Below are 23,315 nucleotides of genomic sequence, written 5' to 3'. Positions count from 1 at the left end.
CTTTCTACAAAACAAAGTTAGTCCAAGCAATACATAATATATAAATTATGATTTTGACAGCTTTCAGACTGTTCGATCCTGACTTTCAGTTTCGTTGAAACTCTAGGTCAGATCGACGTCTATTGTTCTCTCTTCGGGGAATGCGTCCTCACCTGCTTCTCTCAGGAGAAATTACCTTTTGCCAGACCGGTCCTCCAGACCGTTTGGAATTTTACTCAGCGTCCGAGACATCAGAACTTCATGTTGGACGTCTAATCCCCGACCCGTCCAGTCTTCCACCTGGTGTCTGTGACCCTCAAGATTTTACCTAGCATCCTCGACTCTAGGATTTCGTTCAACGTCCTCGACCTGTCAAGACTTTGCCTAGTCCCCTGGACCAGGACTTCATTGGTTAACCGTAGCTAGGTCTTTCCCTTTACCTAATATCACTTAGGACTTTCTTGCACACCCAGTTTAACTTATTAAAACAATAATAACACTTAACTTTGAACTCTTTGTCATTATCAAAACTCAGGTTCGCTCATTTGGTGCTTCTTGCACCAATACACAAGTGCTTCCCGATTTACTCTAGTGACCGATGGGAAACTTCTATGGGAATGGGTCTATCATCTCAGGTTCGGTGTTACTTGGTTTATAATAGTTAGATGAATATATATTTTCTTTACCCCCAGCAATGGTGTAGCGAGAGGACACCTTCTTAGTTTTCTAGATATTTAAAGATTGAGCCACAGTTCAGCGAATTAACGAATAAATTTCTCTTAATGAGTAGTTGATCTAAGAGTGCTGGGTTGATGGACTGCTTACTGTGAGTGCTTCCCGATTTATTCTGATGGTAGTAGAAAACTTCTATAAGATCGGATCAATCACTCTAAGATTAATCGGTGTAAGTTAAATATCTGATACCAACTACCAATAAAAAATGTTAAATGAATACTTCTTTTCTAAAAAAAAATAATAATCAAATGACAGTCTCATTTAAAGTGAAATAGCCTAAATACCCTTAATATAGGTCTGATTTAAAATTTTATATTTCTAAGTCAAATTTAAGAGTTTAGGGTTTGAACTATAGTCTAGACTTAGTTTTAAGGTTTATCAAACCAAAAACAATCGACAATTAGCTAATTTATTATTTATCATTCTCTTGGAGCTTCAACCTAATAATTTTCTACCTTCTTCTTCCCTTGTTTAGTTTAGGGTTTAACATTTTCTTGCAATATGGGTTTTGTTTTTTCCCCGTACATATAGCTAAAAATACTACATATTTTCCTATTTTATCAAGGAACTAAATCCATTTTTGTAGGATTTTTATAATCTTATTTATATTGACCGTTATTTTTTCTAATTATCTTGTTTTTAGATTTTCTTAGATAAGTTAAACTCTTATCATGTTTTTGTGATGCTGTTTCTTGACAAGTATGCATCTTATGAACATTATCTGAACATCTCCTAAATATGATCGACTGCGTAGAAACTCACAATCAGTTGCTACAATATATAATAATTGGTTGTTAGCTTCTATAAAGTGTCGTTATCAAAAGTTGATTTTGTTTATTGGAGAGTGAATACCTAATTAAATTAATATTTTAATGAGTAAAACAAATGAAGAAGATTTCATGATAACTATTACATTTCAAATGAACATTATTTGATCATGATCGATTGTTTAGAAGTTAATATATAGCTTCTATAATATGTAATGGCTGGTTGCTAGCTCTTGCAATATTGATCACTATCTTATTTTGATTTTACTTCTCTGAGATTATTAGCATAGTTAAAACAATATTTCAATGAGTAAAACAAACGAATGAGACTCCATGACACCCTATATTTCAAATGAACATTATTTAATCATGATAAATCATATAGAAATTAGTAGACGATTGCTACAATGTGTAGCAATTGGTTGCTAACTTCTACAAAATGTCATTATCTCATGTTAATTTTTTTTATTGGAGAGTAATAACATAGTTAAAACAACATTTCATTGAACTAAACAAATGAAGGAGACTTTATGACATTCACTCTATTTCAGATAAATATTAGCTGTTCACGATTCACGATCGGGCGTGTAAAAACTAGCAAGTAGCTTTTACAACGTATAGCAGCTAGTTGTTAACTTATGCAATATGATCATTATTTTATTTTGGTTTTGCTTTTTTGAGAGTGATAACATAGTTAAAATAATATTTCAATAAGGAAAATAAACGAAGGAGACTCCATAACACTTATTAAATTTCAAATGAACATCTTTTAATCACGATCAATTATTCAAAATTAACAAATAGCTGTTACAATGTGTAATAGTTAATTTCTTACTTGCATAATATATTACAGTTAATTGCTAGCTTCTATAAAATGTAACAATTGGTAAGTAACTGTTATAATATATATAGTAGTCCTTAAACCTAGTTTCGAAATATAAATTTTTAAACTAGATCTATATTAAGGATATTTTAGGCACTTCACATTAAATGACACGTCCATTTGATATTTTTCAGAAAATAGGTGTCCGTACGATGATTTAACATATGAGGGATGTCTTTTTAATTTTTTTCCTAAATAATTAAGAGTCAGTCAACTAAATGTGCCCTACCTAAAAAGCGTAAGTAAATGTTTAGGGTTATTTTCTTCTATAAATTTAAATAGGAGTTTTTTTTATTCACACCTCAGGATTTATTTATTTTTTCCTTAAAATGATTCTAGAGTTTATTTAAGCAAAGGATAAATAATGAAGAATAATAAAATGTTGTTTTCCTTATTCAGACAAAGGCACTTTACCACAATGCACTCATATAATATTCTTTTAATTTTTTTTCCTTCTAAAATGATATAAAAGAAGCTGTAAGTTGTTTAACAGTAAAAAAATATAGTTTTAGAAATTAAATGTTTGAAATATTCAACTTTGGGTATTATTTTTTAAAAAAAATATTCTACAAATTAGTTTTATAAATAAAAAATCTATAATTTAAACAGCAGCTCTCTTCCCAGCTAGGCCCAACTCATCGGGCCCATATGTATAACCCACCAGGAGCCTGCTTACTTAAATGATTAACCGCAGCCTGGAAAAGCATGGATAAGAAAAAGGAAGAGCTCTCATTTCCCTTTCCGAGTTTACTTACAGGTGCGGACAAAACTGGCTGAAGAAGGAGGACTGTTGAAATGACCACACTAACAGCAAGCATGGCCATGTGGTAGGCCTTCCCTCTGCAACTTCAAGTCACCCCTTCCACCTTACTAAACACAAGTCGCCTCACGAAGCTTACTGCTGGTGGAGAACCAGAAGAACGCAGAGAGACAGAAACAGATCATCAGCCTGGAGTTTAGGTTGCAAGGGGGATCTCCAACGAACGACGGCCAACTGCATCGTCCATGTTTGCAGCAACAGTAATCTTTAATTGTCTTCTGTTTGAACAAAAAAAAGGATGATGTGAGTAGTGAAGATATGTTGAGTGAGGGCATGAAAATGGCAGAGAGAAAGAGCAGCAGAATCTCTCTCGTTTTGAATTCTTCAGAAGAAGAGGAAGAAAACAGCAACAACACAGCAAAAGTATATGGCTACTCTACGTATACCACCTTTATTTGAGTTTTATGCGTGTTCTTTTCTCAAAACTAAACCATTTATCGAGTGATAATAACAAAACACAGAAGAAACTGACAAGGACGAAGTTTGAATGCGTATGTCCAAATTAATGCGACCACAATGTCGATCTTCTTTCAATCAAACACTAAGTTCGTGATCCTATCTATGAATTCAGCAGTGAAATGTGAAACAGAGGAGCGGAGAGCGATGGGGCCATGCTCATCTGAGAACCTGGCGAGTGGCGATAGGAGCAGGTGAGCCGACCCCGCTCAGGGCCCCACTCATTTAGTGCAACTAGCTAAGCCGTCGCCGTCGATCTCGCTCGTGAATTCGTCGTTTTCTTTCCTTCCTCTGTTCCCTCCTCTGCCTCTTCTGACAGCCTCTCCACGTGCAAACCACCGCACACGAGTCAAACAACTCGCCTTCTCTCTTTCCTCTCCCTCTTCGCGGAAGAGGCGGAAAAAAAATCCTTTTTTTAAAATAAAAATAAAAAGAAGTAGGAGAAGATCAATGGAGAAGAGGAGCGGCAGAAGAACAACCTACGCGGAGGCCACTGTTATACGTATATTAAACTTGTTGGTTGTTGCGTGTTGCTGCAAGCCATTTGCTCTCTGGCTTCTGCTGAAAGATGAGGGTGATACAGCTATGCACGCCTCCAAAAGCCACCCCTCATTTATTGCCCATGGGGTCAATCTTTTCTGCTCACCAATAAATATATCACGTATCATATCATAGGCCTTCGCTTCTGTTTTTCCATTCCAGTCTCCTCTATTTTTAAATCATTTTCCTTCTCCTACTCTGTTCTGTTACGCGCGGCCCACTGCTTAAGTGTTTGCTTCACTTCTGTTCCTCCTGCGAGACATGACTTTTTGCTGGCGACTCAGATCATCTTTTTAATCCAAAACTGAAGGGAGATGGTAATTGATTAAGACAAGTAAACAAGAAAAGATGCAAGCTCGGATCAATGTTTTTTCGACTACACAAACAGAGTTTCCGGTTGTCAAGGCATACATGCAGAGGCAGTGGAGGATCAGTATCGTGTACTATAAATATAGTCTGCAATCAATGTCGTGATCGCCTCGTTCAAGTCTCCCGTGGTAGGTAAGTCTGCCTTTTTCTTTTTCTTCCTGGTAAAAATTGTAAGATCTTTATGCCATTAAGGTTGGGACACAATTATTTGGGTCTACACAGGTTGTCATGTCCTATCAAACGAGCTAAGGAATGAGCTCCAAAGACGACAGACAGCATAAGTGGATGGTCTGAGGTTTACACACAAAAGAGAGCATAAACTAAGGTCATCCCGAGGCCTGTTCAGCTTATTCAGGCTTTTAGAACACCAGCAAGGCAGCACGAACTGTGTATATAATCACGATTTGTTATTGAAATTGAGAAGGAAAAAAAAAACACGACAGACATGATTTGAATCTTCCTTTTTGGGCCCTCCGCCATCGAATTCGGTCCCACGGTGCGGTCGTTTTGTGAACAGAATTATGATTCGTAATTCAATCGAAAATCCTTGTTTTCCATATTCCACGCTCACGCTGCGTCTCTCACAGTCAGCGAGCATGCCCCATTAGTCCGAGTTAAACTCCCCATGCAAGCGACCAAAGGGGCAACACTGCACCCCAAGTGTCGCCTTCTCCCTGCCGGCTGCCTCTCTCTTTCCTTTCGCCTCGCTAGTCGCCGCCCCTAAAGCTCGCTGCGGGACTTCCCTTCCCCTCTCCAATACCTCCTTCTCAGGCTGCTGAGACTGAGAGGCAATGGTCGTCCCGTGCCACCGGCGCCGCCGCCTCTCCGCCGTCTTTGCCTTTTTCGTCCTGGCTGCCGCACTCGGTGAGTCGATCGGCGAGAGAGTAATGAGATCCATTTCTGATAGCTTGCCTATGCTTTATTGGCCCTTTTTCTGCCTACTCTACTGAGCTGCTCAGCTTAAAAATCCGAACTTGTGTTCGAGTTCGTACTCAAAACCTCTCTTCTTCTCGCGTTTGAGTGCTTTCTGCCACTTGTTCTTCTGACCGCTCCGCCTTGTGGTCCATGGGTTTCTACTGAAGAACTCATCTCTCCTTGAGACTTCCCCAGAGGGGGAAATGATTGCTACACCCGTCACCGTGTCGCCCAAAAGAGGAAAAAAAAAAAGAAAGGATTAATTCTTTCTCGCCGTCGACTGTTCTTACTCATGCATCCGCCATTGATGTTCCTGATTATCTCAATGTGCAGGTAGTGCTTTGGCTGGAATTCTTGAGGAAGCTGGAGAGGCTCGGCTGCGGCCTTGGAACAGGGAGCTAATCTCGGTGGCTCGCCGGAGATTACTCGTCGGCCCCGGCTCGTGGCCGCCGACCTGCAGGGCTCGGTGCGGCCGCTGCCGCCCCTGCGTGCCGGTTCACGTCGCCATCCAGCCCGGCCGCAACGTGCTGCTCGAGTACTACCCCGAGGCGTGGCGATGCAAATGCGGCAACAAACTCTTCATGCCATGAGAAGAAACCAACAGCAACGGAAGACCATTTTTCGGGTAGCAAGAAGATTGAACAAGCTGCTACAGCAGCAGCTCCTTTGTAAACATTATTTGTACAAAAGATTTCTACGCAACCGCTAAATTATCTACTTAATTTCTCGACTGATCTCATCTTCAGAAACATAGGATAAATCTTACGCTCACAACTTGACCCCTGTTCTATCATTAACGAGATTTTCGAATGAATAGGCTACCACAGACATCATTATCATAATTACGAGGAGATGTTGGGGGAACTGATATCGGAAGACCATCTGATATCGAAGAATGGGCGCATTGCATTAATCGGTTGGCATGTTTAGCAAGGAAAAGAATTCCCTTCTCTCTGGTCTTCCGATCGTTTTGAAGACTACAACTTGGTCAGGCAATAATAGAGGGAATAGATGAACTGAACAGCACAAGTAACAGTGCAACCACTTCAAAGAGGTCAGATTAAAAGATCTTTTCTTTAAGAACAACCGGGGGGAAAATTCATGGGGATCTCGGGGATTATGCAGAGAGTGAATTTAATAATATTTTCCTCGTAATTTGGCGTCAGGGGATGGCTTAAGTCCCGATGTCGTTGCTAAAGCACCAGTTGTCTACTACTCTTTCGTGGTGGCGAATGTTTTCAAAAGGCCATGGCTTCAGCTTCTTGGCCATTCGCATTTTGGAAGCTATGCGATCTAGTGAAGAGTGAACTCAACAGACACTTCAAGTAAGGAAAATTAATGAAAAGAGACATTGACGGCTACCTTTCGATAAAATGGAAAGTTGATTGAAGGAAAAACAGACATTGATTAGTACAAGAAGATATCTTATTTTCTTGTAAGTTTCTTATTGCTTGTGTTTGTGTATCTAATTGTTGTTTTTTCTCCTTAAAGAGGTTGCCAATTGGTATGCAAACCTACAAGTTAATGTTTAAAACCTACCATTGATATGGACTTTGATTCATATAGATCGCCGAGTCAACTTGGCATACACAATTGCACATCCACAAGTCAAAAATGTTTTTTTTATTTACACTAGTTAAAATTATTTTTTAAATTAATATAAAATTATAATCATCTTAAAGATAGAATATTTAGTTACCTGTTGTTTTAATATTGACAAATGATATAATACAAACTACTAATTTTTTTTTAAGGTTGTTAATTAAATGATCTAATACATACAAAAAAAAAGATTCAATAAACTCCAAGGAATGCCGAGAAAAACTCAATAATAGCCTTAATTAGGGTGGAGAGCTTCTCCACTTCTTTGATAAAGCGAAGGCAAACAAAACCACCTCGTGTCGTCGCACATAACTGCACTCGCCACTTTCCGTTTTTGTTGTTCTTCTTCTGCCTCCCTTCATCGCGGTCACATCACGGAACCCTAATAAATCTCCCGTTCCGGCGAATTTCCTCTGCTCCATCCACACAACAAATCTCCTTCCCCATCGCATCCCCTCTCTTTGGCATTTGATGAGCATGTCGGCGCAGGAGAGTCCTGCGATCGCAGAGAAGGCGGAGATGGTCGCGCTGCCTACTGCTTCGAACGAGACCGTCGACGTCGAGGCCGGAAAGGCGGATGCGACTGCCGCATCGGCGGCGGATTTGTACCCGAATATGACTGAGGTCCCCCGGCTCCGCTGGATGTTCATCCGTAAGGTCTACGCGATCATCGGCGCCCAGTTCGTCTTCACCGCCGGCGTCGCCTCCGTGATCTCCTTCGTCCACCCTATCCCCGACTTCTTCCGTTCCCGAACCCTGGCCGCGTTGGGCGTCTTCATCGCCATCATGATGTTGCCGCTACTCGGTAATCGTCTCGATTTGCAGATTGTTTGATGGGGAACCTTTAATGTTCCTAGTGCCTCTTTTGACTGGCTTTTATGATCGATTCATGGATAGCGATGTGGCCCATGCTGCGATTCCGGGAGCGCCACCCGATCAATCTAGTATTCTTGGCGATCTACACTCTTAGCATCAGCCTTTGCATCGGTGTCACGTCCGCGACTATTGCTGGTAAGAGATAAATATAGGAAAATTTTCCAATGCGAATTCTTTTCTGTACCTTCATCTGTTGGACTGTGGTTTAAAAGAGTGGTGAACTAGTTTTTATTTTTGTATTTTGTCGATATTCGATTTGGCTGGTGATAGTAATTACTTAATACTGATTTTGGTTACTCTGACTATTTTGCGTGAATTTGTACACATCGAATGTGTGACACACTTATACCTAATATTGTATACAAAGTTTTTTTTTTTGAATAATCCTTAAAATGGTATGCTTATATTGATGTTAGGATGATTAGAGATACAATAACCTCTAAAGATAGTACGGTGAAAGTGAAAAGCCTCACCATCTTGGTTCCTGACAAACTGCCTGTTAATCTAGTAAAAATATGAGCTTAACAAAGTTCGCAATATTAACAATCCTTACTTGACGATCATTTTAGTTTTACTGACTGTGACATCATCACTCTATATAACCTGTTTAGAAACATCTTTTACTGTCGGGAATGAACTTGATTGATAGAATAATTAAGAAATTGTTAAAGATGACACAACCTTAAGAATTTTAAACAACTAAAACTCATACATTTATATACTGTTATGACTGCCAAGGTAATTATAGTTTTTAGACCCCTGAAGAACTTGCATCTACAAGACAAGATCATGTAAACCCAACATAAATAGTTACTCTGTTTTACTAAGTTTATTATGGTAAGTATAACGTATGGCAGTGAAGAACACATTTTGATTGCCAAATTACAATCATCTCAGAGTCAGAACATTAGACTGTAAAATGAGTTGTTCAAAGCGAACATTAGTATCCCAAACGGTGAGCAATATGACAATTCCATTCCTAAGAATTTTATGTTTCGATGAATCATAAATCAGATAATTATTGCAAATTTTAGTTCTTAATGCCAGATGCTTGAAGAAAGCAATTTTAAACTTGAACTTCTTTCCAACATGATAATGGGTAAAATAATAATAAAAAGAGAATCATTGAGAGACTTTAGGTTCTCTCAATTGAACTTTGTTAGGGCTAAATTCTGAAGTTCATGATATGAATATGTTTGATATGGCAAAGGTCTCTAAGATTATTTCCTGATATCATACATTCACAATAGCAACTCTTTTGGAACTAGCCAACTGCCCTATATGTACTTTGAAATTTGTTCATTCCTATAAGCATTATGAAAATTTTGATCTCGACCTGAAGAAAACACATGCCTCTGGTAATCTGTCCTTCAAGAATGAATTTCTATGCTGACTTGCTCCTGAGAATACTGGTGACTGCAATTTGTATTCCTTATATATAGCATTTGATATTTGTGTGTGCGCGCGTGCGTGCGCCAACTGAAACAGGAAGAGCCATGCTACAAGCTGTAAGTGTTACTGCTGCCATTGTCATCGCGCTCACATTGTACACTTTCTGGGCAGCAAGAAAAGGCCTTGATTTTTCCTTCCTTGATCCATTTCTATTTGCATGCCTTCCAGTGCTTCTGATTTATATCACAATTCAGGTACTTGATACTTTAGTTTTATTTTGATCCTTTGCTCATCTTTACCCTTTTAATCCATCATAAGGTAAGTTATTTCATGCGTTCATCCTGCAGATTTTCTTCCCTCTGCCAAACATCGCCTACACAATATATAGTTGTATAGCCTCTACAATCTTCTCAGCCTTTATAGTCATTGACACTGAGAAAATGATTAAGCGCCACACTTACAACGAATACATCATTGCTGCAATCTCCTTATACATGGACATCATCAACCTCCTCTTGTCCATCTTAGGTTTCTCAGCTCACAATTGATCTAGCATTAACAGGCTTCCTTCATGCCAGCAGAGAATCCAGGTCCTGGTACATATATAGCTTAATCACAGTACATGAAAACATTTACTTTCCGACTCACTTTGTTGCTACTTTAGATTATAATGAATTTCAAATGATTCTCATACTCATGTTAGTTTGCTCTTATTTTGTTTCGCTTTATTCTTGGTTTTCTAGTCTTCGTTGGACCTGGATGTGATATCAAGTAATGAAAATGATAATAGTCGATCTGCCACTATATTATTCCAATATCAATCGAGAATGGTCAGGATGAAGAATTGCTCAGCCAGATAACAATCAGCTCCAAAAGAACCTAAAACAGGTTTATATGGTCAGTCAAAATGATCTTGTGCTAATAACTATGAACTACAATACAAATGGTCTTACAGTCTGTGTGGCAAGGGAAACTTGTGTTGTTGAGAAGATTGTTGTAGCCATCGTGGCATTCACAACGGTGCCCGAATGTTGAATTTCACACGCAATTGCCTCCACAGTAGGCATGTAAGTACACTTTCGGAAATTCAGATGATAAAAGTCATAACCACAGCATCAGCACAACAGCACTAGTACTAGAATTTCCTAATTTTTTTAAGAATCGTGCGTGAAACTTACAGTCTGATAAGTTTGTAATACTTGGTGGTTCAGGTGGTGCTGCCGGAGCCTTTGAGTCATTGAAGCATTTATAATTTATGCTACCTACGAAGATTTTTACAGATTAATATGAATTTTAAAGATAAGATTTATGAACTAACAAACGAGGAATTAAGGAAAGAAGACAGGAGGACTCACGGTTGGGGACGACGCAAGAGAGTAACCTGAAACTATCTCCCACATGGAACTGGCTCCACCCACTGCCACAATTGCACACATAGCCGTAGATGGTGTCCGATGACTCTTCGCAGGTCCCTCTCTGGGTTCATTGGAGGTTGTTGGCGGTGGGCAAGTGATCAGACTGTCTAGCGTCGATAGGAGAGGGGTCTCTAGCCATCCACCCCGACCTAAATTATAATTTGACGGGGGCGATGAACTCATAGAGCAATCGCAACTAATTGGGCTGAATCACAGTCACGATTTGACGATAATTGTAAGTGATCTATCCCTTGGTTTATTTTTTTATGGACCAGGGGATCTGGCCTCCTCTTCCGCATGACCCGAAACTCCGGTTGCACACATTGCCTATTATTCTACCACACAACCATATCAAATTAGTCTAACAAAACACACAGAAACATGGGGCGCAACCAAATAAAAGATCCTGGTTTGTCAAAGAGAGGAGGTACCGAAGAGTGGAGGCCCAACTTGGAGTGGAGCAATCGGGTTCCCTGCCTGGCCTCGGTGTGAATCGGCAAGGAATTAGAGAGCGAGCAAAGTTACCACCACCACTTTAGCCAGATCCATGCCTTTGTCTGCCTTCTCCATTGTGAAAGGTGTGAAGATTTAAAATAATGGAGAGTCCAAGTCCCTGGGACTATGATGCAGTGGAAAGATATTAAGTTGTCACATAAATATTCATGATTCAATTCCAACTATGTCACATTTATAAAAAAATTTCCTCTAAATGAGACGTGCAATTACATGATGCTAGATTTCTTGACCGCTCGTCGCAAGCGCTTCTCGATTTATCCTATCGGACAATTAGGGTCAGATCGGCTCCCCATGTTCGGTGTTACCTGGTTCAACATTTTAGGACATCTTTATCCTTGGTGCTATAATGCAACGGAAGGGTGTCAAGTTATCACCCAAGTACCTACAGTCTAATTCCTAATTAAGATGTATTTTCAGAGAATTTTCCTCCAAATAAGACGCATAATCACGGAATGCTGAGCTTCTGAGCGATCCATCTCGAGCGCTTCCTGATTTATCCTAACGATTAATGAAAAATTTATATGGAGTCATACCAATCACCCCAAGTTTCATCTTACTTAGTTCATCATTTTTTTTTCACGTGGAGAGTCCAATGGTGGTCTTTAAGAATTGAAAATGAGTGGAGAAGAGGCTTGGTCAAGACGTCAACTAATTGATCCTTTGATGAGACATGTAAAATTCCATTTTGTAGTTGATCCCTAATAAAATGATAATCAATTGCAAAATGCTTCATGCGTGAATGGAAGACCGGGTTGATCCTTTGGTGAGCTGGTTTCATTAGGTGGTCGGCCTTAGCTTGAACCCAAGCTTGATGTGGCCGGTCATAATAAATTAAAAGGTTTTTATTTTTTAAAATTTTTCTTATGTGGAAGTCATGGTTTTAAAAGAGAGTTTAAAATTTAAATCTTTCCTTTTATAGTTTTCTACAAAAGATTAAGTGAAAGGTTTGATATCTGATCCTGTCCGAACGCTGAATCAACGGACGCTGGGCACGCGGTGCTCTCCGGTTTGCTGATGTGGGTCTTCGACTGGTGGCACGAACCTCCGGCGCACCTGCACAGAAGTCGGGCCGGGAAGGGATTCCCGACGGCGACCCTTCGACGCTCAAGTCAGGCAAGCAAGTAGTGAGGAAAGTGGCTCCAAAGTTGTATATCGCGTACCTCCGGCGAAGTATGAGGCTCTTTATATAGAGCGGTGAAAGAGCTCCTACACGTCCACCGAGGCGCCTACATGTCCGTAGCCCATACCTCGGTATGTGTTTGTCAAAAAGCTTACCTGACGACATACTGCTGCAGTCCACGTATGTCTTCGATGGGACAACAGAACACCTCGTTGTCAGACTTGGAGTACGGCCTAGCCATAGGACTTGACAGCTGTCATAAGATGTTCTTATCCTTCAATACCGACCATAGGCCGGGGCTTCCAGCAGGCCGGTCGGCCGGCCGGACGGCACTCACATCGCGTCCGTCCGGCCAGCCCTTGGCCTCAATATGCTAGGGATATTTTCGGTAGGGTGCTATGTAGGGACTGTTTTAGCAGTATATCACTTTCTCTTAGGCCTTCCGCTCGGCTCTTTGCTACTGTTATATTGAGCGTCGGAACCCCGACTTCTGTCGGGGCGACTTCTGTCGGGGCGACTTTTGCCATCGGCTATTCACCGGTCGGCCGCCCGGGAGATGCCACCTGGCCTTTTGACTCCCGCGTGGCATTGACCCCTCAGAATGGGGGTCCCCTGTTCTAACCGCCGGATCACTTGCCTTCCCCTCAAGTCTAGTCGAAGGAGGCGAAGTCCGACTGACTGGACTGCCGATCTGACTGAGTAACGACCGATACATTAGTCCGCTCGGACGACTTCGGAGAGAAATTCACCGACAAGATTTCCCTCACTTTCGAAGAGGCGATTAAGGCGGCGGTGTATTACTTGAAGACTAAAGACCACCTTCCGGCCGAGCTGACCATCCCCCCAGAGGATCTGGCTACCGTGATGGGCGCCATTCCTGATGCTCTTTTTGATTTTGACGCGTGAGGAGTGTTTTTTATCAACTTTTTTGTATCCTCGCCATTCGACCAAACTTATTTTTGCTGTAACTTCTTTTGTTTGCCCAGCGTTTGGCGTACATAGATCATCTTTCCGTTCTTGCAACTTTTGTTTTGGCCAGAAATTTTTCTTTCGTCATTTTTGAAGTGTTCTTTAAAACTCCTCCGCTCGGCTTCATACTCTAACATGGACTCAAGCCGATTGTCTTCAAAAAACGTCTTTCGCCATCCGACTGCGTAGTCGCTCGGTGCGCGAACGTCACTCGTTCACGTGCTCACATCTTTAATTTTTATTAACCATCTTTTGCTTTGCACCTCACCTCAAAGGGGTTTTCCATATATTTTTGCTAAGCGAGCCGCTCGGCCGTATGTTGGCCTTAAAGAACAGGCTCTGTCGTCGGTCGGCTCTTACCGTCGGAATGTATCACGTGGATGGCTATCCGCTCGGAGGTTTTATAGACGCCGGCTCGTCTCTCGATATTTAACGTCGGAGCTCGACGGTCTTCCGCTCGGACGTTTATAGATGCCGGCTCGTCTCTCGATATTTAACGTCGGAGCTCGACTGTCTTCCGCTCGGAGGGTTTATAGACGCCGGCTCGTCTCTTGATATTTAACTTCGGAGCTTGACGGTCTTCCGCTCGGATGTTTATAGACGCCTGCTCGTCTCTCGATATTTAACGTCGGAGCTCGACGGTCTTCCGCTCGGACGTTTATAGACGCCGGCTCGTCTCTCGATATTTAACGTCGGAGCTCGACGGTATTCCGCTCAGACGTTTATAGACGCCGGCTCGTCTCTCGATATTTAACGTCGGAGCTCGACGGTTCTCCGCTCGGACGTTTATAGACGCCGGCTCGTCTCTCGATATTTAACGTCGGAGCTCGACGGTCTTCCGCTCGGAGGGTTATAGACGCCGGCTCGTCTCTTGATATTTAACGTCGAAGCTCGACGGTCTTCCGCTCGGAAGTTTATAGACGCCGGCTCGTCTCTCGATATTTAACGTCGGAGCTCAACGGCCTTTAAGGCTACTTTTAACACAGCAGGTCGGCGAAGATATTTGCCATCTTTATAATTTTGCTTCCTGCATTACAAGGACATAGGCGATCGAAATGTGTATAAATTTACATTTAGCGCACCTTTCTCCCAGCTCGGATATCGTACTCCCGGCCGAACGGCTCGGGGTCTTCTTCGTCGAGCGCTGGTCTCAGATACTGTACTCCTGGCCGAACGGCGCGAGGTCTTCCTCCTCAAGCATTTGGCTCGAATATTATACCTCCGGCCGAACGACTCGGGGCCTTCGGCATCGAGTGCTTGGCTCGGATACTATACCTCCGGCCGAACGGCTCGGGGCCTTCGTTATCGAGCGCTTGGCTCGGATATTATACCTCCGGTCGAATGGCTCGGGGCCTTCTTTGTCAAGCCTTTGGCTCCGATGATATACGCCCGGCTGAATAGCACACGGGTCTTCTTTCAGAAAATTACGATGAATTCTATGCCCGAAAGAAACTATATCTGAAAGACTAATCTGCCGATCAGCATAAGATCTGACTCAATTTCTCAACTCCCGAATACCCGTGGAGTGAGGTGGATACAATGTACTCGTCGAAATTTATCAAAGCCAGGAGGATGGCGAAACTTCCCAGTCGGTCCTCCATGGCCGCTCGACCCCCCAGAGGTGGAGGCGGCCTGCTGCGTTATCCTTTTGCTTGTGCCTTCTGCTCCTGTTGCTCCACGAGCCTAGCTACTCTTGCCTCTATCAGAGCGTCGAGTTTCTCCATGGAGAGCATCACCATGTGTGGTCGTCCAGCTTCATCCATCTCTTCCGATCGGATGCAGGAGCGTTCCCACAGACGGCGCCAAATTGATCCTGTCCGAATGCTGAATCAACGGACGCTGGGCACGCGGTGCTCTCCGGTTTGCTGACGTGGGTCTTCGACTGGTGGCACGAACCTCCGGCACACCTGCACAGAAGTCGGGCCGGGAAGGGATTCCCGGCGGCGACCCTCCGACGCTCAAGTCAGGCAAGCAAGTAGTGAGGAAAGTGGCTCCAAAGTTGTATATCGCGTACCTCCGGCGAAGTATGATGCTCTTTATATAGAGCGGTGAAAGAGCTCCTACACGCCCACCGAGGCGCCTACATGTCCGTAGCCCATACCTCGGTATGTGTTTGTCAGAAAGCTTACCTGACGACATACTGCTACAAAGTGATCCGGCGGTTAGAACAGGGGACCCCCATTCTGAGGGGTCAATGCCACGCGGGAGTCAAAAGGCCAGGTGGCATCTCCCGGCCGGCCGACCGGTGAATAGCCGATGGCAAAAGTCGCCCCGACAGAAGTCGGGGTTCCGACGCTCAATATAACAGTAGCAAAGAGCCGAGCGAAAGGCCTAAGAGAAGGTGATATACTGCTAAAACAGTCCCTACATAGCACCCTACCGAAAATATCCCTAGCATATTGAGGCCAAGGGCTGGCCAGACGGACGTGATGTGAGTGCCGTCCGGCCGGCCGGCCTGCTGGAAGCTCCGGCCTGTGGTAGGTATTGAAGGACAAGAACATCTTATGACAGCTGTCAAGTCCTATGGCTAGGCCATACTCCAAGTCTGACAACGAGGTGTTCTGTTGTCCCATCGAAGACATGCGTGGACTGCAGCAGTATGTCGTCAGGTAAGCTTTCTGACAAACACATACCGAGGTATGGGCTACGGACATGTAGGCGCCTCGGTGGACGTGTAGGAGCTCTTTCACCGCTCTATATAAAGAGCCTCATACTTCGCCGGAGGTACGCGTGAATATACTTTTGGAGCCACTTTCTTCATTGCTTGCTTGCCTGACTTGAGCGTCGGAGGGTCGCCGCCGGGAACCCCTTCCTGGCCCGACTTCTGTGCAGGTTTGCCGGAGCTTTGTGCAACCAGAAGAAGATCCACACCAGTAGCCGGGGAGCGCCACGTGCCCAGCGTCCGTTGGTTCAGCATTCGGACAGGATCAAATTGGCGCCGTCTGTGGGAACGCTCCTGCATCCGAACGGAAACAATGGACGAGGCTGGACGACAACACACGGTGACGCTTTCCACGGAGGAACTCGACGCTCTGATCGAGTTGAGGGACGCTAAGCTCGTGGAACAAAAACAGAAAGCAACAGCCGAGCGGCCAGAGCAGCAAGCAACGTCAGCGTCTGGCGGCCGAGCGGAAGCACCACCTGCCACCGTTGCATTTCATCGGGCTCTATTCTGCACCCCCGAAGCCGCACCCACTCATAGAGATCGGGGATCTTCTTCTGCTGAGATGCCGAGACGAGATGACAGAAAAGGCAAGGCCCCCCGAGCGGACGCTTCTCCCGAGCGGAAGCACCGACTGCCACAGTTCCATTTCCCTCAAAAGCAGATACTTCATCTCCCGAATTCAACTTATAGCAAGCCCCTCCTTCTGGAACCTCAAGAGCGGGAGTTTGATGTCAGTCGATGGATCGACCACATACGAGAAAGCTGGGTGGACGAGCTGTCGAGCGGATGAAGATGGATTGGGACTTGGCTCCACCATGAAGCGCAAATTATCTCCAGCCTTTCCGGGACAGGGTGAAAGGTGCGCCAATGTAATGTATGCTGTGTATTTTCCGTTTGGCTATATATTCGAAATGCAGGAAGCAAAATGTTAAAAAACGCAATTGGCATTATCGGCCGAGCGGCCTATCTCCATAATATATAAGATCCGAGCCATCGATTCAAAGACGAAGATCCCGTGCCGTTCGGCCGGGCGTAAAAATTATCTGAGCCAAGTTATCGAAGACGAAGACCCCTCGCCGCTCGGTAGGGCGTATATCGGCGGTGTTAAAATTAGCCTTTAAGGCCGTCGAGCTCCGACGTTAAATATCGAGAGACGAGCCAGCGTCTATAAACGTCCGAGCGGAAGACCGTCGAGCTCCGACGTTAAATATCGAGAGACGAGCCGGCGTCTATAAACTCTCCGAGCGGAAGACCGTCTAGCTCCGACGTTAAATATCGAGAGACGAGCCGGCGTCTATAAACGTCCGAGCGGAAGACCGTCGAGCTCCGACGTTAAATATCGAGAGACGAGCCGGCGTCTATAAATAAGCCGAGCGGAAGACCGTCGAGCTCCGACGTTAAATATCGAGAGCGGCGGCGGCTAAAGCGTCGGCGGAAGACCGTCGAGCTCAGACGTTAAAAGCCGGCGTCTATAAATAACAGCGGCGGAAGACCGTCGAGCTCCGGCGTTAAATATCGAGAGGCGGGCCGGCGTCTATAAACGCGCGGAAGACCGCCGAGCTCAGGCGTTAAATATTGAGAGCGAGCGGCGTCTATAAGCGTCCGGCGGAAGACCGTCGAGCTCGGCCGTTAAATATCGAGGCGAGCCGGCGTCTATAAGCGTCCGAGCTGAAGACCGTCGAGCTCCGGCGTTAAATATCGAGAGGCGGCGTCTATAAGCGTCCGGCGGAAGATCGTCGAGTTCGACGTTAAATATCGAGGCGAGCCGGCGTCTATAAGCGTCGGCGGAAGTCCGTCGCGCTCCGACGTTAAATATGGGGAGCCGCGCCGGCGTCTATAAACGTCCGAGCGGAAGGCCGTCGAGCTCCGACGTTAAATATCGAGAGACGAGCCGGCGTCTATAAACGTCCGAGCGGAAGGCCGTCGAGCTCCGATGTTAAATATCGAGAGACGAGCCGGCGTCTATAAACGTCCGAGCGGAAGACCGTCGAGCTCCGACGTTAAATATCGAGAGACGAGCCGGCATCTATAAATAAGCCGAGTGGAAGACCGTTGAGCTCCGACGTTAAATATCGAGAGACGAGCAAGCGTCTATAAACGTCCGAGCGGAAGACCGTCGAGCTCCGACGTTAAATATCGAGAGACGAGTCGGCGTCTATAAAACCTCCGAGCAGATAGCCATCCACGAGATACATTCCGGCGGTAAGAGCCGACCGACGACTGAGCCTGTTCTTTAAGGCCAACATACGACCGAGCGGCTCGCTTAGCAAAAATATATGGAAAACCCCTTTGAGGTGAGGTGCAAAGCAAAAGATGGTTAATAAAAATTAAAGATGTGAGCACGTGAATGAGTGACGTTCGCGCGCCGAGCGGCTGCGCAGTCGGATGGCGAAAGAAGTTTTTTGAAGACAATCGGCTTGAGTCCATGTTAGAGTATGAAACCGAGCGGAGGAGTTTTAAAGAACACTTCAAAAATGACGAAAGAAAAATTTCTGGCCAAAACAAAAGTTGCAAGAACGGAAAGATGATCTATGTACGCCAAACGCTGGGCAAACAAAAGAAGTTACAGCAAAAATAAGTTTGGTCGAACGACGAGGATACAAAAAAGTTGATAAAAAATACTCCTCACGCGTCAAAATTAAATCAAAAAGAGCATCAGGAATGACGCCCATCACGGTAGCCAGATCCTCTGGGGGGATGGTCAGCTCGGCCAGAAGGTGGCCTTTAGTCTTCAAGTAATCCACCGCCGCCTTAATCGCCTCTTCGAAAGTGAGGGAAATCTTGTCGGTGAATTTCTCTCCGAAGTCGTCCGAGCGGACTAATGTATCGGTCGTTACTCAGTCAGATCGGCAATCCAGTCAGTCGGACTTCGCCTCCTTCGACTAGACTTGAGGGGGAGGCAAGTGATCCGGCGGTTAGAACAGGGGACCCCCATTCTGAGGGGTCAATGCCACGCGGGAGTCAAAAGGCCAGGTGACATCTCCCGGCCGGCCGACCGGTGAATAGCCGATGGCAAAAGTCGCCCCGACAGAAGTCGGGGTTCCGACGCTCAATATAACAGTAGCAAAGAGCCGAGCGGAAGGCCTAAGAGAATGTGATATACTGCTAAAACAGTCCCTACATAGCACCCTACCGAAAATATCCCTAGCATATTGAGGCCAAGGGCTGGCCAGACGGACGTGATGTGAGTGTCGTCCGGCCGGCCGGCCTGCTGGAAGCTCCGGCCTGTGGTAGGTATTGAAGGACAAGAACATCTTATGACAGCTGTCAAGTCCTATGGCTAGGCCATACTCCAAGTCTAACAACGAGGTGTTTTGTTGTCCCATCGAAGACATGCGTGGACTGCAGCAGTATGTCGTCAGGTAAGCTTTCTGACAAACACATACCGAGGTATGAGCTACGGACATGTAGGTGCCTCGGTGGACGTGTAGGAGCTCTTTCACCGCTCTATATAAAGAGCCTCATACTTCGCCGGAGGTACGCGATATACAACTTTGGAGCCACTTTCCTCATTGCTTGCTTGCCTGACTTGAGCGTCGGAGGGTCGCCGCCGGGAACCCCTTCCCGGCCCGACTTCTGTGCAGGTTCGCCGGAGCTTTGTGCAACCAGAAGAAGATCCACACCAGTAGCCGGGGATCAATTTGGTGTCGTCTGTGGGAACGCTCCTGCATCCGATCGGAAGAGACGGATGAAGCTGGACGACCACACATGGTGATGCTCTCCATGGAGAAACTCGACGCTCTGATAGAGGCAAGAGTAGCTAGGCTCGTGGAGCAACAGGAGCAGAGGGCTCAATTAAAAGGATAAAGCAGCAGGCCGCCTCCACCTCTGGGGGGCCGAGCGGCCATGGAAGACCGACCGGGAAGTTTCTCCATCCTCCTGGCCTTGATAAATTTCGACGAGTACATTGTATCCACCTCACTCCACGGGTATTCGGGAGTTGAGAAATTGAGTCAGATCTTATGCTGATCGGCAGGTTAGTCTTTCAGATATAGTTTCTTTCGGGCATAGAATTCATTGTAATTTTCCGAAAGAAGGCCCGTGCCGATCGGCCGGGCGTATATCATCGGAGCCAAATGCTCGACGAAGAAGGCCCCGAGCCGTTTGGCCGGAGGTATAATAACCGAGCCAAGCGCTTGACGAACGAAGGCCCCGAGCCATTCAGCCGGAGGTATAATAACCGAGCCAAGTGCTCGACGAATGAAGGCCCCGAGCCGTTCGGCCGGAGGTATAGTATTCAAATCAAGCGCTCGAGAACGAAGGCTCCGAGCCATTCGGCCGGAGGTATAATATCCGAGCCAAGCGCTCGACGAATGAAGGCCCCGAGCCGTTCGGCCGGAGGTATAGTATCCGAGCCAAGCGCTCGATAACGAAGGCCCCGAGCCATTCGGCCGGAGGTATGATATCCGAGCTAAGCGCTCGATGAACGAAGGCCCCGAGCCATTCGGCCGGAGGTATAATAACCGAGCCAAGCGCTCGACGATGAAGGCCCCGAGCCATTCGGCCGGAGGTATAGTATCCGAGCGCAATAGCGAAGGCCCGAGCCATTCGGTAGGAGGTATAATATCGAGCCAAACGCTCGATAACGAAGGCCCGAGCCATTCGGCCGGATGTATAATATCAAGCCAAGCCTAACGAAAGCCCCGGGCCGTTCGGCCGGAGGTATAATATCCGAGCCAAGCGCTCGACGAACGAAGGCCCCGAGCCATTCGGCCGGAGGTATAATATCCGAGCCAAGCGCTCGACGAACGAAGGCCCCGAGCCATTCGGCCGGAGGTATAATATCCGAGCCAAGCGCTCGACGAAGAAGGCCCCGAGCCGTTCGGCCGGGAGTATGTTATCCGAGCCAAGCACTCGACGAAGAAGGCCCCGAGCCGTTCGGCCGGGGGTATGGTATCCGAGCCAAGCGAGCCATTCAGCCAGAGGTATAATATCCGAGCCAAGCACTCGACGAACGAAGGCCCCGAGCCGTTCGGCCGGAGGTATAATATCCGAGCCAAGCGCTCGATGCCGAAGGCCCCGAGCCATTCGGCCGGAGGTATAATATTCGAGCCAAGCGCTCGACAAGGAAGACCCCGCGCTGTTCGGCCAGGAGTACAGTATCTGAGACCAGCGCTCGACGAATAAGACCCTGAGCCGTTCGGCCAGGAGTACGATATCCGAGCTGGGGGAAAGGTGCGCTAAATGTAAATGTATACACATTTCGGTCGCCTATGTCCTTGTAATGCAGGAAGCAAAATTATAAAGATGGCAAATATCTTCGCCGACCGGCTGTGTTAAAAGTAGCCTTAAAGGCCGTCGAGCTCCGACGTTAAATATCGAGAGACGAGCCGGCGTCTATAAACTTCCGAGCGGAAGACCGTCGAGCTCCGACGTTAAATATCGAGAGACGAGCCGGCACGTCCGGGCGGAAGACCGTCGAGCTCCGGCGTTAAATATCGAGAGGCGAGCCGGCGTCTATAAACGCCGGCGGAAGACCGTCGAGCTCCGGCGTTAAATATCGAGACGAGCCGGCGTCATAAACGGTCCGGCGGAAGACCGTCGAGCTCCGGCGTTAAATATCGAGAGCAGGCGGCGTCTATAAGCGTCCGGCGGAAGGCGCCGAGCTCGGCGTTAAATATCGAGAGATGAGCCGGCGTCTATAAGCGTCCGGCGGAAGACCGTCGAGCTCGGCATTAAATATCGAGAGCGGCCGGCGTCTATAAACGTCCGGCGGAAGACCGTCGAGCTTTGGCGTTAAATATCGAGAGGCGCCGGTCTATAAACGTCCGAGCGGAGGCCGTCGAGCTCCGGCGTTAAATATCGAGGCGAGCCGGCGTCTATAAGCGTCCGAGCGAAGGCCGTCGACCTCCGGCGTTAAATATCGAGGGACGAGCCGGCATAAACGTCCGGCGGAAGACCGTCGACCTCCGGCGTTAAATATCGAGGCGAGCGGCGTCTATAAATAAGCGGCGGAAGACCGTCGAGCTCCGGCGTTAAGCGTTAAATATCGAGAGACTAGCCGGCGTCTATAAGCGTCCGGGCGGAAGACCATCGAGCTCCGACGTTAAATATCGAGACGATGACTATAAACGCTCCGAGCGGAAGACCGTCGAGCTCCGACGTTAAATATCGAGAGACGAGCCGGCGTCTATAAACATCCGAGCAGAAGACCGTCGAGCTCCGACGTTAAATATCGAGAGACGAGCCGGCGTCTATAAACGCTCCGAGCGGAAGACCGTCGAACTCCGACGTTAAATATCGAGAGACGAGCCGGCGTCTATAAACTCCCGAGCGGAAGACCGTCGAGCTCCGACGTTAAAAATCAAGAGACGAATCGGCGTCTATAAACCCACCGATCGGAAGGTAGTCTAGTTCCGACGGTAAAATTTGACGGGTGACCGGAGCCTATAAGGCCGCCAGACGAATGGTTTCCTGCGTAAACCTCGATCGGGCCCGCCGTAACATTGTATGGCCGAGCGGCTCCTTTATAAAATGTACTTGGGGCACAAAAAACTTAAGACCAAGGCAAAAATCAAAAATTGGGCGCTGGAAGAACGAGCAAATAACAAAAGGAGACAATTCATTCACGCAGACCGGTGGATAGACAAAGTACCGCCGAACGGATGAGCATCCCTAAGCCGAGCCGAGCGGATTAATGTATCAGTCGTTACTCGGTCAGATCGGCAGTCCAGTCAGTCGGACTTCGCCTCCTTCGACTAGACTTGAAGGGGAGGCATGTGATCCGGTGGTAAGGACGGGGGACCCTCATGAGCGGAGGGTCAAAGACACGTGGAGGTCAACCCCAAGTTCGCACCGAACGAAGGGTGTCGGGCCGAATGGAAGGATGCCCTGGCAAACGGAAGGATGCCGGGCCGAACGGAGGGATGCCCTGCCGAACGGAAGCATGCCGGGCCGAACGGAAGGATGCACTGCCGAACGGAAGGATGTCGGGCTGAACGGAAGCATGCCGAGCCGACCTGACATTCGGCCAGGAGCTTCCCGGGCCGGACAGAAGACAACCCGACCATGGGGCGGGTTTCCGACGCTCATAGTGAAAAGGGTCACCTGGCCGAGCGGATAGCCCGCTCGGCCGAAGCATAAAGCATCGTTGCTGTGGAACACTCTCAGCCGAGCACCCGGTCAGACCTATGCCTGCCGAGCGGCTGGCCGCTCGGCGCGGGAACAGAAGAGACAAGGACAAAGGAAACATCGGGGGAACATCTCCTGACAGCGGGTATGTTCAACGACCAGGCTATACGCAAGATCTTACAACAGAGGATCCCGCTGTCCCATCATAGATGTGCTCGGACTGTA

The 23,315-nt window shown here is 46.6% G+C and overlaps 2 protein-coding genes across 2 annotated transcripts; both read left to right on the top strand.

Annotated features, from left to right (window-relative positions):
• The first annotated feature begins 5,137 nt into the window (after nt 1-5,137).
• On the top strand, nt 5,138-6,186 carry LOC122030947 (EPIDERMAL PATTERNING FACTOR-like protein 5). Its single transcript, XM_042589988.1, has 2 exons — nt 5,138-5,413; nt 5,798-6,186. The coding sequence occupies exons 1-2, from the start codon at nt 5,341-5,343 to the stop codon at nt 6,052-6,054; spliced, it is 330 nt and encodes a 109-aa protein (XP_042445922.1). The 5' UTR covers nt 5,138-5,340; the 3' UTR covers nt 6,055-6,186.
• A 1,142-nt stretch (nt 6,187-7,328) lies between these two features.
• LOC122030959 (protein LIFEGUARD 1-like) lies at nt 7,329-10,149 on the top strand. The gene is made up of 4 exons (XM_042590006.1): nt 7,329-7,871; nt 7,964-8,077; nt 9,431-9,588; nt 9,682-10,149. Exons 1-4 carry the CDS (start codon nt 7,538-7,540, stop codon nt 9,880-9,882), a joined length of 807 nt encoding a protein of 268 aa, XP_042445940.1. The 5' UTR covers nt 7,329-7,537; the 3' UTR covers nt 9,883-10,149.
• Nucleotides 10,150-23,315: the final 13,166 nt, after the last annotated feature.

Source organism: Zingiber officinale, chromosome 11A (genome assembly GCF_018446385.1).
Source record: "Zingiber officinale cultivar Zhangliang chromosome 11A, Zo_v1.1, whole genome shotgun sequence".
NCBI classification, from domain to species: Eukaryota; Viridiplantae; Streptophyta; class Magnoliopsida; order Zingiberales; family Zingiberaceae; genus Zingiber; species Zingiber officinale.
This window is presented reverse-complemented; position numbering and strand designations above follow the sequence as displayed.

What these genes read in the sequence shown, in the direction of transcription:
- LOC122030947 (XM_042589988.1), top strand. Translation starts at nt 5,341, where the DNA reads ATGGTCGTCCCGTGCCACCGGCGCCGCCGCCTCTCCGCCGTCTTTGCC. An exon ending in CGTCCTGGCTGCCGCACTCG is followed by an intron (nt 5,414 to 5,797) that starts GTGAGTCGATCG and finishes CTCAATGTGCAG; the next exon opens with GTAGTGCTTTGGCTGGAATT.
- LOC122030959 (XM_042590006.1), top strand. Translation starts at nt 7,538, where the DNA reads ATGAGCATGTCGGCGCAGGAGAGTCCTGCGATCGCAGAGAAGGCGGAG. An exon ending in CATGATGTTGCCGCTACTCG is followed by an intron (nt 7,872 to 7,963) that starts GTAATCGTCTCG and finishes ATTCATGGATAG; the next exon opens with CGATGTGGCCCATGCTGCGA. An exon ending in CACGTCCGCGACTATTGCTG is followed by an intron (nt 8,078 to 9,430) that starts GTAAGAGATAAA and finishes CAACTGAAACAG; the next exon opens with GAAGAGCCATGCTACAAGCT.